At 61.2% G+C, this 13,616-nt stretch overlaps 1 protein-coding gene across 1 annotated transcript; it reads left to right on the top strand.

The window, feature by feature from the left end:
- Window positions 1–8,237: 8,237 nt before the first annotated feature.
- Window positions 8,238–13,282, top strand: LOC102460934 (uncharacterized). The gene is made up of 3 exons (XM_006128572.3): window positions 8,238–8,387; window positions 9,469–9,614; window positions 12,119–13,282. Exons 1-3 carry the CDS (start codon window positions 8,380–8,382, stop codon window positions 12,649–12,651), a joined length of 687 nt encoding a protein of 228 aa, XP_006128634.2. The 5' UTR covers window positions 8,238–8,379; the 3' UTR covers window positions 12,652–13,282.
- The last annotated feature ends 334 nt before the right edge of the window (window positions 13,283–13,616 follow it).

Here is a 13,616-nt window from a genome sequence, read left to right as displayed (position 1 = left end):
CCGATGGGTGTGCAATGTCTGTCACGTTGTGTAGGAACCGATGGGTGTGCGGTGTCCATTACGTTGTGTAGGAGCCGATGGGTGTGCAATGTCCGTCACGTTGTGTAGGAACCGATGGTTGTGTGGTGTCCATTACGTTGTGTAGGTCTGAATGAGACTTGAAAAGAAATCACAAGCCCTGGGCAAAATAATTGCATCATCCAGAGGAGTTACTTTTGTTGGTAGCTAATTGGTCTCTTGCGCAAGGCTGGCTCCTCGTTGCAGGAGCTGTGCAGAGGGCTATAAAAGCGCCCAGCCCCGGGTTCTGCGCACCACTTCTCGACGTAGCGTCAGTGAGCTGGGTAAGTCTGATTTGGCTTCATCTCTTTAACCCTGTTATGAATTGACGCTTCTAACTCAGGACAAAATCCTGCCCCAATATTCTGCAATTTTAGCAATCCCATGGGGTCCCTTCCATAACAGAACCCTTTCGTAGACGTTGTCGGCACTGAGATGAGATTTTCCGCCTGCTTTTGGGGGGAAGTAACATCCTGATCTCTGCTTCCTGAGCGCTGAAAACTCGGAGGCTCCCTTCTTTGAGACTAAACGGGATTGTCCTGGGCACGTGCAATATTCCCATGGGCCAGTCCTCGATGACTTTCGAGAGCCGCACCGGTTGAGGACGTGCCCTGAACCAGTCGCTCAGACCCACAGACACCGGCGCTCCAGACTGAAGGGTCGCGCCATGGCGGCTTTCTGCTCCAGGGGACTGCGGCCTCGATTCCCATTGAGAAGTGCGCCGCCCGCTGACCAATCCTTATGCAAATTGCAGCTTGTCTGTAGTGACCCGATTCCCGGAGTCTCCGAGCTGCCTCTCGTGCTCCACTAACTTCTGTGCCTCACGTTGACTCTGCTCCTTAGCGTGTGTTCCAGGCCTCCCTCCCTCCCGAGAGATGTCTTGCTCCAGAAGCGTGTGCGCCGAGGGGGCCGCGGCATGCGGCGTGGCTCGCCCCCAGCCGTACACTGACACCTGCAACCAGCCGTGCGTCACCCAGTGCCCCGACTCCAGAGTGGTCATCTTCCCGCCGCCGGTGGTCGTGACCTTCCCGGGACCCATCCTCACCACTTTCCCTCAGGAGAGCGTGGTGGACTCCGCCGGGACGCCGGCCGTGGCGAGCGGCTACGGGGGCTCACATGGCGCTGGGGTTCTCGGCTTGGGCCGTGGAGCCTGTGGCCTGTGTGGGCCATGTTAGCCCCGGGAGGAGCCGCCGGGGGGTGAGACGCAGGACACAGATTCATAGCAGAGCTTCCGGCCCCGGCTTTCTGGCCGGCCCAACACCTGCGGCACTGCACGGGAGTGGGGCGTGCGCAGAACTTCTGCGAGGGAGGCCTGGACCCATCCGTCCTGTCACGCGTGGATGTCCGCCCCTAAAGTCTTCCCAGCTGTTGGCTGCTTCTTTTATTAGCCTCCTTCTCAATGCCACCGAGGGCCCTTTGCTCCTCCCCGAGGGGCTGGGGCCTTCCTCTGGGCCTAAACCCCATTCCCATTCAGTTTAAAGCCGCGTCCCATAGCCAGGGAGGGGTCAAGAGGCTGTAATGTCGACGCAGAAGTGGCCACTGGAGGTATTAACCATTCCACGAGGAGAGGTGCCATTAGCAGCCTCCATGGGACGTGGGAGCCTCGTGAGTCTCTGCTCAATCGCCTTGTGTCTCTGTCTTTCTCTGGCGTGAAAAACTAACTTTAAATTCCCGGGGAAAACACTGGCTAGGCAAACTGTGCAGCTGCCCCAAAGCACGAAGCCCATCTGGTTTTCATTGTATCTTCCCGGTGTGAATCATTTCTTGTCCTTTTCGAAACCCTGAAAATATATTCTCTCTTCTCAGCACTAGATCTACGCCCCCCGTGTCCTCTTTTCGCTCACATTAAAAGTCATCTTGCATCATACAATTGGACTTTTCTGTTTTCCTTTTTGCTCCACTATGATAATTCTCATGTCACAATATAACCTCTCGTTTAGTTGCCTCCAAGCTTGGGGGCCTGCTGTAATGTGTTTTCTTTCACACAGTGCACAGTCAACCTGTGGAACTCCTCGCCAGAGGACGTATTGAAGACCAGATCTTTAACAGGGCTCAAAAAAGAACTAGATAAACTCAGGGAGGTTAAGTCCATCAATACTTTTAGCCAGGCTGGGCAGGGAGGTGTCCCTGGCCTCTGTTTGTCAGGGGCTGGGAATGGGTAACAGGGGAGGGATCACATGATGGTTCCTTGTTCTCTTCTCTCCCTGTGGCGCACCCAGCACTGGCCACTGTCGGTGGGGGGCTGGATGGATCTTCGGTCTGACCCAGTCTGGCCGCTCGGATGTTTTTCTGTTCTTTATCCTTATACGGCGCCTCTCCCAAGAGAGAGCAATCAGGCACCGTCTGACCCTGGCGATCCAGGCAGACTGGTGGGTGCAGCAGCCCAGAGCACCTGTCAACTGAGCTGTGGACATCTCGGGGCTGCGGGGCTCCGGGAGCAGGCGCTGGGTGTGGGTCAGAGCGCCCGTGGCAAGAGGAAGCCCGTGTGCACAGGCAGCACCAAAGACCAGAATTGCTCTGATCCATCACTAGCTTTTTTTGCTCCCACCGCTGGTGTGCCCTGGGGCTGATCAGAGCAGTGCCCCCACTCTGGGGTGATGATAGCTGGGGAGAGACATGGTAAGATGCTGGGAACCTGCCTTTCTCCACGGTGCTCCAGACCCTCTCCTGGGCCTCCACATCTCCAGCCGGCCCTCCAGGTCCCCAGGGTCCAACTCCTTGTCTCCCTGACTCCTGTAGCCAGCCGGACATGACCCCCCCCCCATTGGCATCTAGCTGGCTGAACATACCCCTCCGCTTTCCCCCTTCCCTTGGCCCTGGCTCTGTGAGCTACCATTGATATTAGGCTCCCTGTTATGATCAAACTAGCGCCTGTGAAATCAAACCCTTTGGGGCCAGTGTCCTGTTTGCCAGAGGCGATGGCCCGGCTTTGCTTGGGAAGCGCACTGCTTGTGAGCATGCGTGTAGCCTAGGGATGGGTGCGAGGTGCGAGTGAGGAACAGCCAGTCAAAGGCCGGGCGGGAGCTGTAACCTGCTACGGCAAAAAAGGGCCCTGCCAAGTGTGCACAGCAGCTGAGGAGCGGCCAGGAAAGCTCCCTCTCCCGTGCACGGACAAGATGTCAAAGCATCCAGAAGCCTGGGACCGGCCCAGAGGAAGCAAAGCCTCCCGCAGAGCCGAAGGGATCTCCCAGGGAACCGCCCGGCCGAGTCTCCGGGAAGCGGAGGCCTGGCCGGCACCAGCCACTTGCCACGGTGCTCGCAGCCCGTCCGGACTGAGCCGCGTGTGAGCAGCGCCTGGCCCGTCAGGATCTGTACCAGGGACCCCAAAGCCCCCGTCCCGCCACCCCGCAGGTGTGAGGACGGGCGACGGCTCCCTTCCCCCGACTCCAAACTTCCCCCCAGCCCTTCTCCCCCGACGGTCCCGCCCCAGCGCCTGAGAATACAGGTCCCAGCACGTCCCCTTCGCTCCCTCCCCCTGACACGGCTCCCCGCGCCCGGGCGGCCTTTCCACGCCACCCACAGCCCCACAGGGCCACTGGGCCCCTACAACATTGGCTCCACTTTGCTGCCCTCCCCCCTTCCAATCCCTAGAGCGCCTGCCCCCCTGTGCCCCCAGATCTCCACTCACCCCCAGCCCTCTTCATCCCCTCCCTGGTACAAAAGAAAAACATCTCACCTGTGTCCTCCTCACGTCCTCCGCACGTTAACCCAGCCTCTGCCTCGCGCTTGTGCCGCGCACACGGCGTATTCGCTAAGCGCAGATTGTAGCGTATCACAGCCATCGGGTGAATGTGCCAGTTGAAGTGTGTGTGTGTGTGAGAGAGAGAGAGAGAGCGAGAGAGAGTGTGTGTGTGTGTGAGAGAGAGAGAGAGAGCGCGTGTGCATGAGTGTGTGTGAGTGTGTGTATGAGAGAGGGAGAGAGTGTGTGTGTGTGTGTGAGAGAGAGAGAGCGCGTGTGCATGAGTGTGTGTGAGTGTGTGTATGAGAGAGGGAGAGAGTGTGTGTGTGTGTGTGTGTGAGAGAGAGAGAGAGAGAGAGCGTGTGCGTGAGTGTGAGTGTGTGTGTGTGTGTGTGTATGAGAGAGGGAGAGTGTGTGTGTGTGTGTGTGTGTGTGAGAGAGAGAGAGAGAGAGCGTGTGCGTGAGTGTGTGTGTGTTTGAGAGAGAGAGAGAGAGAGAGAGCGTGTGCGTGAGTGTGTGTGTGTTTGAGAGAGAGAGAGAGAGAGAGCGTGTGCGTGAGTGTGTGTGTGTTTGAGAGAGAGAGAGAGAGAGCGTGTGCGTGAGTGTGTGTGTGTTTGAGAGAGAGAGAGAGAGAGAGAGCGTGTGCGTGAGTGTGTGTGTGTGTGTGAGAGAGAGAGAGAGAGTGTGTGTGTGCGTGTGTGTGTGTGTGCGTGAAACAGAAACACACAAAACTATCCCAACCATCCCCAATGCCAGCGCGTCTCTTGCATTCCCCTGAGTTAGGCATTTTCGGCGGCCAGCGACGCTCCCTTTGATGCACCATCTCCCTGCGTTTGCCTGCAGATGCCCCGGAACGGGCCCAGGTGCTGCAGTTCCCGGCGTCCCAGGCTGCTTTTCCAGTGCGGAGGAGCCAGGCCAGATTCACATTTGTGGGCTGGGAGCCAAACATATTTGTTCCCCCGGGGAATGACAGTAAAAGCAGGAGTGAGCATGGGGGGATGGGTCCCCGGCAGGAGCCAGGTGGGGGCTGGGGGGTCAGAACATGGGGGGGATGGGTCCCCAGCAGGAGCCAGGTGGGGGTTGGGGGGTCAGAGCATGGGGGGGATGGGTCCCCAGCAGGAGCCAGGTGGGGGCTGGGGGGTCAGAGCATGGGGGGGATGGGTCCCCAGCAGGAGCCAGGTGGGGGTTGGGGGGTCAGAGCATGGGGGGGATGGGTCCCCAGCAGGAGCCAGGTGGAGGTTGGGGGTCAGAGCATGGGGAGGTGGATCCCCGGTAGGAGCCAGGTGGGAGCTGGGGGGTCAGAGCATGGGGGGGTGGATCCCCGGCAGGAGCCAGGTGGGAGCTGGGGGGTCAGAGCATGGGGGGGATGGGTCCCCGGTAGGAGCCAGGTGGAGGTTGGGGGTCAGAGCATGGGGGGGATGGGTCCCCAGCAGGAGCCAGGTGGGGGTTGGGGGTCAGAGCATGGGGGGGATGGGTCCCCGGCAGGAGCCAGGTGGGGGTTGGGGGTCAGAGCATGGGGGGGATGGGTCCCCAGCTGAGGCTACAAAATCCGTTTCTTATTAAGCTGTGGGAAACGGGGCAGTGGCTCACGGCCCCTCTCACATTTCCCAGGTCGGCCTCCGCCCGGTCTGTCGGCAGCGAGTCTCTTAGCAAAGGAGCAACCCCCCCGAGCGCTTCCTAGGGCCTCAGCCAGCGCCAGCCTGCCCTGCTAAGGGCACTTTGTTGTCTTGATTACTTCACGTTCGTTCCCACCAGGTGTAAATGGCCAGTGCGCTGCACCCAGCCCGCCTGGCCACGCACGTAAGCACCGGGCCGAATTCACGGTGATCCGGACACGCTGGGCAAATGGTCGGGGTCAAGAGGATGAAGTTCCATACGGCCCCATGCAAAGTCCCCCCTGAGGAGGGACCAGTCCGTGTCACACAGAGCAGGAAGCGAGTCCTGCAGAGCGGGCTCTGGGGTCAGAGTGGCCCACAACATGAGTCAGCAGTGGGGCAGTGGCAATGAAAGCGAACCCGACCCTGGGCGGCACGGACAGGAGTGTGGGGAGCCAAACCCGGGGGTCGTTCTCCCGCTCTGCTCTGCTCTGCGCTGGCCCGGCCTCAGCGGGAGTCTTGTGTCCGGTTCTGGGCCCCGCACTGCAAGAGAGACGTGGAGAAATGGCAGAGGGCCCAGAGAAGAGCGATAGGAAGAATTCAAGGGCTAGAGAACATGAGCGATGAGGGAGGCTGCAGGAATTGGGCTTGGTTAGCTTGGAAAGGAGGAGACTGAGAGGGGACGTGAGAGGGTGCGTGAGGGGCGGCTGCCCCGCGCTGGCCCTTTAAGGGTAAAACCCAGCCCTGGGAGAGGGCTGCGAGGGAGCCCACAGCTGAGGCAGATCCAGCCGATTAGGGCCCAGCTGGGGCTGTATAAATAAGGGCTCCTGAGGCAGGCAAAGCCAGAGACACTTGTGCTCTAGCTGGGGAGCAGGAGGGGCCGGGGCCGGCCGTGCCCAGCCGCCCCTCGCTCCCAGGCTGCAGGGCTGAGGCAAGGCCTGAGGGCACTAGAACTGCAGGGAGGTAGCCAGGGTAAATAGAGGCAGCAGGTCGCCCCCCCCCCCCCCCCGCAATGCTGAGTGGCCCTGGCAGGCTGTGGTTTGCCCCGGGGCAGGGGCTGGATGATGCCTGGTCGTGGGTCACTGAGGCAAGGTGGGCGTAGGGGAATTGGGGTTCCCTAGGAGGGCGGGACCCCAGAGTGCAGAGACACAGGACTGCTGGTGCCCCCCAGAACGGGGTCGGGGGACAGTGCCGGAGGGCAGTGTCCTCAAGAAGGCGCCGCGGTCTGAGGGTGGAATGGGGAGCGAAGACAGCGGGTGACACCCTCCAGCGGGAGGCGCCCTGCGGGCCGCTCAGAGCTGGTTCCCAGTGCTGCCAGCAGGAGGCGCCCTGCGGGCCGGTCTGAGCTGGTTCCCAGTGCTGCCAGCAGGAGGCGCCCTGCGGGCCGGTCTGAGCTGGTTCCCAGTGCTGCCAGCAGGAGGCGCCCTGCGGGCCGGTCTGAGCTGGTTCCCAGTGCTGCCAGCAGGAGGCGCCCTGCGGGCCGGTCAGAGCTGGTTCCCAGTACCGCCAGCGGGAGGCGCCCTGCGGGCCGGTCAGAGCTGGTTCCCAGTGCCGCCAGCGGGAGGCGCCCTGCGGGCCGGTCAGAGCTGGTTCCCAGTGCCGCCAGCGGGAGGCGCCCTGCGGGCCGGTCAGAGCTGGTTCCCAGTGCCGCCAGCGGGAGGCGCCCTGCGGGCTGGTCAGAGCTGGTTCCCAGTGCCGCCAGCAGGAGGCACCCTGCGGGCCGGTCAGAGCTGGTTCCCAGTGCCGCCAGCAGGAGGCGCCCTGCGGGCTGGTCAGAGCTGGTTCCCAGTGCCGCCAGCGGGAGGCGCCCTGCGGGCTGGTCAGAGCTGGTTCCCAGTGCTGCCAGCGGGAGGCGGGCCGGTCAGAGCTGGTTCCCAGTGCTGCCAGCAGGAGGCGCCCTGCGGGCTGGTCAGAGCTGGTTCCCAGTGCTGCCAGCGGGAGGCGGGCCGGTCAGAGCTGGTTCCCAGTGCTGCCAGCAGGAGGCGCTGCGGCAGTGAGTCACGCCCCAGGCCAAGGAGGAGGGAGGAAAACTTGTTCCCCTCGGCCTCTCGGGGCAGGCTAGGAAGCAAGGGGCTTTACCTGCGGCCAGGGAGGTTGAGGTTGGCCAGGAGGAAACACGTCCGTCCTGCCTGCCGGGGGCTAAGCACGGCAGAACGACTGGGGTTTTACGGGAGGCAGAGATGTCCTTTAGCACTCGGCTGTGCCCCCGCCGAGGGGAGTCACTCGAATTTCCCAGGCACGGCCCCGTCCTGTTAGCGACGCGCCCGGAAGCTGCGGGCCTTCAGCGCTATGTCACAGAACGAGCTGCTGATGCCTCCTGTGGCACAGTGACCCGGGGTAGCCCTGCTGGGCAGAACATGGCGCAAGGAGCATCCCAGCGCCTGGGTTTAGTTCTGGCTTTGCCCCTCCCTCCTTGTGACTCTCACCTCAGTGTGTGGCGCTTTACAGGACTAATGGCCCCTCGGAGGGGCGGTCTGAGCTCTCCCCCACACAAAGGGGTTCAAACCATTTTGCTGCTGTTCGTTACTGTTCCTCACGTGCAGCGGGTGGCTCTATTGTGGTGTTAGCCGGTGACTGAAGTAACAAGTTACTCATGGGCTGAATATACGTGTCGCTTCAAAGGAAGTGTAGGCGGGGAAGCCACGTTAGCCTGTATCCGCAAAAATAATAATGAGTCCTGACTTACGTCAACCAGTGGAACTCCTCGCCAGAGGATGTTGTGAAGGCCAGGACTTTAACAGAGTTCAAAAAAGAACTAGATAAATTCCTGGAGGTCAGGTCCACCAATACTTATTAGCCAGGCTGGGCAGGGATGGGGTCCCTCGCCTGTTTGTCAGGGGCTGGGAATGGGCGACAGAGGAGGGATCATGTGATGATTTCCTGTTCTGTTTGCTCCTTCTGGGGCACCTGGTGTTGGCCACTGTGGGCCACCAGGACAGTGGGCTGGACGGGCCCGTGTGACCCAGACTGGTTGCTCTTCTGTTCTTATGTTGACCCCCAAAGCCGCAGCCTCGGGCTTGGCCACAAAGACGTTGTCCAGGGTCTTGTATGAAGCAGTAAGTTCTGCCCTTCGGCCGCTCCGGTGATAAATGGAGGGAGACGGCACGTCGGTAACGCAGGGTGGGGGCAGCCCTGTTGGTCCCAGGCTACCAGCGTGGGGGGGGGTTAAATCTTGTATTGGACCAACTTCTGTTCCACGAGTGTCCCATCTCGTTAGCACCTCTTCCTTGGGGCAATTCGGGGTGAAGTGGCTCATTGGGCAAAGAACGGGAGGAGGGAGGGAGTTACAGATTGTTGTAATGAGCCATCAGTCCAGCCAGGTTGTGGGTGTCAGGTCCCAAGCAGCGTTCCCTGTCTGTTGCACGCTTGGGCACTTGTGAGAGCCCAGGGCTGCCCAGCTGATTAGCAGAGCGCCCCCAGCTCGGTTTGGCTTTCGACTGGTGGTGCACATTCACGTGTGCTGCTGCGCAGGTCAGAAATGGATCCCGCACATGGAGGGAAAAGATGACTGGGACCATTGGTCCCACTGGACTTTGGAAGGAGTTGTGCAGGCTTCCTTTCTGGCGGCGGACTGGGAGGGCAGCAGTGGAGTGCTTGCCTTGTGAAAAGCCGGGACTCACCAGTGCGAGGGTGTGTCTCTTACTTTCCTGCATGAGTTCCGAAACAGGACACAGGCCGGCAGGGTGCCAGCCTTTGCCAGCAGCGATGCTGCATGGAAGCCAATGGAAAGGCTGCCGGCCACTGTGCAGAGTGAGCGGGGGAGGGTGGGAATGCTAGGGATGCAAATATTCCTATTTGGCCAGAACTGCAAAGCTAAATCCCTCGATACTCCCAACGCGCTCCAAGCCGGGATGAAAAGGGCCAGCGCGGAATCTTGCACAACGTCGCATTGCTGGCCCCGTCCGCCCCTCCATTATTCACGGGCTGAATGCGGAGCAGGACTCCTGCCTGCAGTCACGCCGCGTGGGCGCTGGGAAACGCCACCTCCGATGTTGGTCCATCAAGTTTCCAAATGAAAGGACGCTGCAGGGTGTGCCGTGCACCCGGGGCTGCAAACAGACCCACAGCCGCAGTAACACAATAGCATCAAATGGAAAAGTTAGGCCCATAAAAAGTTCTAATCTGGTAATTAATTAGGACCTTGTGCAAGAAGGAGGCCTCTCGCCCTGCCGGCAGTCTGAGAAGCCGTATAAAAGCCCTCGCAGCAGACAGCTCTTCTAAGCGCTGCTGTCGCCTTGTTCTCCACCCGGCACAGGACAGGTCTGACTTGACTCGCGCGCTGCGTAAGTATCAAAACGTCCCTTTTTCTCAACGGTTTGAACTGAAACTGGATCTTGCCGAATCTTCGGACTCTTAGCGACGTGCAGGGGTTTCTCTCCAGCAAAGCCTTTTTTAGTGGTTATTCGGCTGCAGATGCTGCTGGATTGGAAAATCAAAAGTTCAGGTGTGAGGAGTTAGATCATCCAGTTCCCATGAGCTTTCGCTGGCTTTGAAAAATCGCAGCCCGCTGACTTGTGAGCTAGAGAGTCGTCTTTAGCAATTTCTGAACATCCCTCTGGCCAGACACCCCTCTGAGTTCAACAGATTTACACCGCTTTGCACGGCTACGAAGCTGGCCCCAGCCCTTCTCCGGCTACAAAGCCAGGGACCTCCGATTTCAGAGCTAACCCCGAGGTGCAACTGTATTTACTTATTTAAAATACTTTTACCCTGCCTCGCTATTTAAAATATTCGAGGCGGCTTCCAAAATGTTAAAGGTTTTAAAGGTTTAAACTTCACTGTTACAGGCAGTCCCCTCTGTGGGGGGGGGGGGTCCAAAGGTTCGATTGTACGTGGGTAGTTGGGATGTCAGAACGCTGTGCCCATGGGATCAATGTTACACACGGTAGCGAGGTGCCCAGGCTAGCCCACAAAAGCCTGTTTAACCCGTCATGGAGCTGAACTACGGGCTATTAGGACAAGGAGCAAGGGGTTTAAATTGCAGCCAGGGAGGTTCAGGTTGGACGTTAGGAAAAACTTCCTGCCTGTCGGGGGGTGAAACACTGGAATAAGTTGCCTGGGGAGGTTGTGGAATCTCCATCGCTGGAGAGATTGAAGAGCAGGTTGGATTTGGGCGTCCAACTCCCCTAAACTTGCAGGTGCGTGTGCCTCTGCTCTGGCCCGGTGGGGGGAAGACGCCACAGGAGACAGACCCGCGGACTGAGCGAGTCTGGGAATTCTCGTGTGCGCAGGCGCCTGCGTTTGCCATTTTAGCAGCGTGTCCTCAGCTCCTCTTTGACAAACCGACCCGGCCGCGTCGGGATCTGGCCCCCTCTGCCAGCCAGCGCTGCTAGCCAGTGGAGTGGGGGGGGGGTGCTGGACAGAGCGGGTTTGCTCACAGCGGCTAAATGGGACGTGGGCACGTGAGGTTAGTGCAAGGCCACCGCCCCAGGCGGGTGTGAAAACACCGGATGTGCCCGAAATATTGTCCAGGGAGCATTTGCTTCTCGCCCCCCCCCCCCCCCCCCCGTTGGCTCTCGCTCTCCAAGTGAGGGGAGAGCAGAGGAGATCCAGGCAACCGCGCACGGGCCTTTCCCACGCGGCTCGGGCTGCGGAAGAGCGGGGGTGGGGCAGGAAATCCGAGTCCATTTCTTGCCTCTGCCCGGGTTTCATTTGTGTCCTTGGGCACATCCCCCGGTGAGACGTTCCGAAGCTCCCGGGCCAATGGCCTCATGTCGTTTCTGGGCCCAGCTCCTCCCGTGCGGGTGGGGGAAGGGTTGTCCATCACGTTGTCGGGCTCGTGGGAACGATTCCAAGCAGGGACTTTCCTTTAGTGCATGGACGGTGCACAGCCGGGCCAGCCCCCAGCCTGGCAAAAGCGCCTTCCAGAGGGAGACCTCAAAGGACTTGGCAAGAAGGTCTAGAGCGGGGGGGGGGGAACCTTGGGGCATGTGGCCCCCCGGCTTGCCTGGATCCCGCCCCCAAAGTGCAGGACATCCCCCCAGCATTGGAGAGTCCACGCTAGCGCCCCAGCCCCTCACTGACCCACCGTGGGGCGGGAGCACCCGCAATCGACTCAGCTGGGCCCCCCAAGCTCTGCTGTGCGAGGGAACGGGGGGAGGGTCTTTCTCCTCCGTCGGGGGCCACAGCAAAGCGGGGTTGGTTTTTCTTTTTTGCTTTTCACTTGTGTGGGGCCCCCGGCTGATGTTTTCTGTGGGTTAGTGGCCCCCGGCCCAAAAAAAGGCTCCCCAGCCTACAAAGTTATGCCCATTCTGTGGATGGGGAAACTGAGGCAGAAAGCAGCAACGTGACAATTGCAGCCCCCTAGCAGCCTGGGGGAAAACCTGGGAATGGAACTTAGGGCTTCGGGATGTCTAGTGCTCTGGCCACTAGCCAACACTGCCTCTCAATGGGCACTCCAGGCACCGCTGGGATGGAACTTGCACTCGTCGGACCTGGGAGTTAGTCTCAGTCAAGGCTCCTGGGTCTCAGCCTCCCCCTTTAGGAGACGGGGATAGTAACTAGCTCCGGGGCAGCGCTGCTGGGAGGGCCAGGGGCCCCGTGTGCAGCCAGCGGGCCCGGCGCCCTGCAAGTCGCAGGTTACGCGCTTATTGTGGCTGAAGCTAAAGAGGAGGGTTACGAGTTGCCAAGGGCGGCTCAGGAGCCGGAGCGGGGGGGAGGGGGCTGGCGATGGTGCCTGCCCCTCTTCCTTCCTTGCATGTCGATTTCATCCCCGCGTCCGCGCCCCCCCCCCCAACGCCCTTGGCTAGCGCCTCGCGTGTCTCACTCTGTCCCCGCTGTGTTCCAGGTGGCCTGGCTCCCGGGAGGATGTCTTACTTCGCGTACCAGTACAAGCAGCGGAACTACACCCCGTACTCCACGACCCGCCTGCTGGCGTGCGCCGAGCCCTGCGTGGTGAAGGGCCCGGCGCCGTGCGGGACCAAGTGCGTGGAGCCCTGTGCCACGAAACGGCCAGCGCCCTGCGCACCCAAGTGCAGAGACCCGTGTGCCGGGAAGGCCCCCGTCCACTGCGAGCCCAAGTGTTTGGAGCCGCATGCCCAGCGAGGCCCGGCACACTGTGCCCCCAAATTCTCCGAGCCCGCAGGCGTGAAGTGCTCCGTGCCGTGGGTGCCGAGGTGCCATGAGCCGTACGGGCCGATCCCCGCTCGGCCGTTCCCCGAGCGGTGGAGTCCGTGCGCTCCTCCCTACGGGCAGCCCTTCGTGACGGGGTACCCCCAGGCCTGTGGCCCCTCCTACGGGCCGTCGTTCCCGAAATACTCCTACCCTTGTGCTCCCCAGTGGCCCGGCGGGTGGGGCTACGGGGGCTGTGGGCCGTGCTAAGCCCGGAAGCAGCCCAACCCCGATGGGAAACGAAAACGCTCGAGGCAGATTCCCAGCTGAGGGTATGGGCAGCGGGGTCTCACCCGGCCGCGTCCCTTCGCCACCCTCCCCTTCCCTTAGGTGTACGGCTCTTTCCGCTAGCGGCCCGGCCGCGACCTCGGATCATTCGCGCCGCCGGCTCGAGTTCACGCTACAAAGGCACCGGGACAACCGCTGGGGGCATCCTCTGATTCCACGCGGTTCCTTCGGGGCCGGAGGGGCACCCAGCCGCCTCCGCACGAGGACTCAGCCCCGCGCCGTCTCGCCTGCCCAAGGACACCGGCCGCTGGCTCCTGTTTGTTCGCTCGGCTCCGGCTGACGGGTCGGGGAAGCTGCTTTTCCTTCGGCGCCTGTCAGGCTGCGGCGTGCGGCGCCCACGGACGGTAAAACAAGGAGCTTGCAGCGGCGGCGGATCGCCCGGCTCTCCAGCTGCTGCAGAGACAGAGCATCCTGGCCAACGTGCCTTCCCGCCGCGTGGACGTGGGGTCCCACACGGGAGCGGAAACCAGAGCGTGTCCCCTCTGCCCGGGCCTGGCTTCCTTCCGCCTGTTGTACCCTCCACTCCTCGCACATTAAAACTCACCTTGCTTCACGCCGCCGGCTTTCGCCTCCTCCTCGTTCCAGCCCCCTGGGCTGGGATCCCCAGGGCGGGCGGGCCAGAGGGTGACACAAGCAGCACCTCCCCCCCGGGACGACTCCACCTTCCCCCTCCCTCCCGGGACGACTCCACCTTCCCCCTCCCCTTGCATCCGTCATTCTTTAAGCACTTTCCCAAGGGGGGTGGTGTCGTTCTCCCCAGTTTGCAGATGGAGAAACTGAGGCCTCCACCAGTCACTCCAGAAGCAGAGGGAATCAAACCCCGCGCTCCCCACTCCCAGTTCTGTGCTGTCCCCACAAGGCCCCAGCCCTGCAGCTGAGGGAAGGCA

This window comes from Pelodiscus sinensis, chromosome 24 (genome assembly GCF_049634645.1).
Source record: "Pelodiscus sinensis isolate JC-2024 chromosome 24, ASM4963464v1, whole genome shotgun sequence".
Lineage (NCBI taxonomy): Eukaryota > Metazoa > Chordata > Testudines > Trionychidae > Pelodiscus > Pelodiscus sinensis.
The sequence above is the reverse complement of the archived record's forward strand: the minus strand, read 5'-3'. Positions and strand labels throughout refer to the sequence as shown.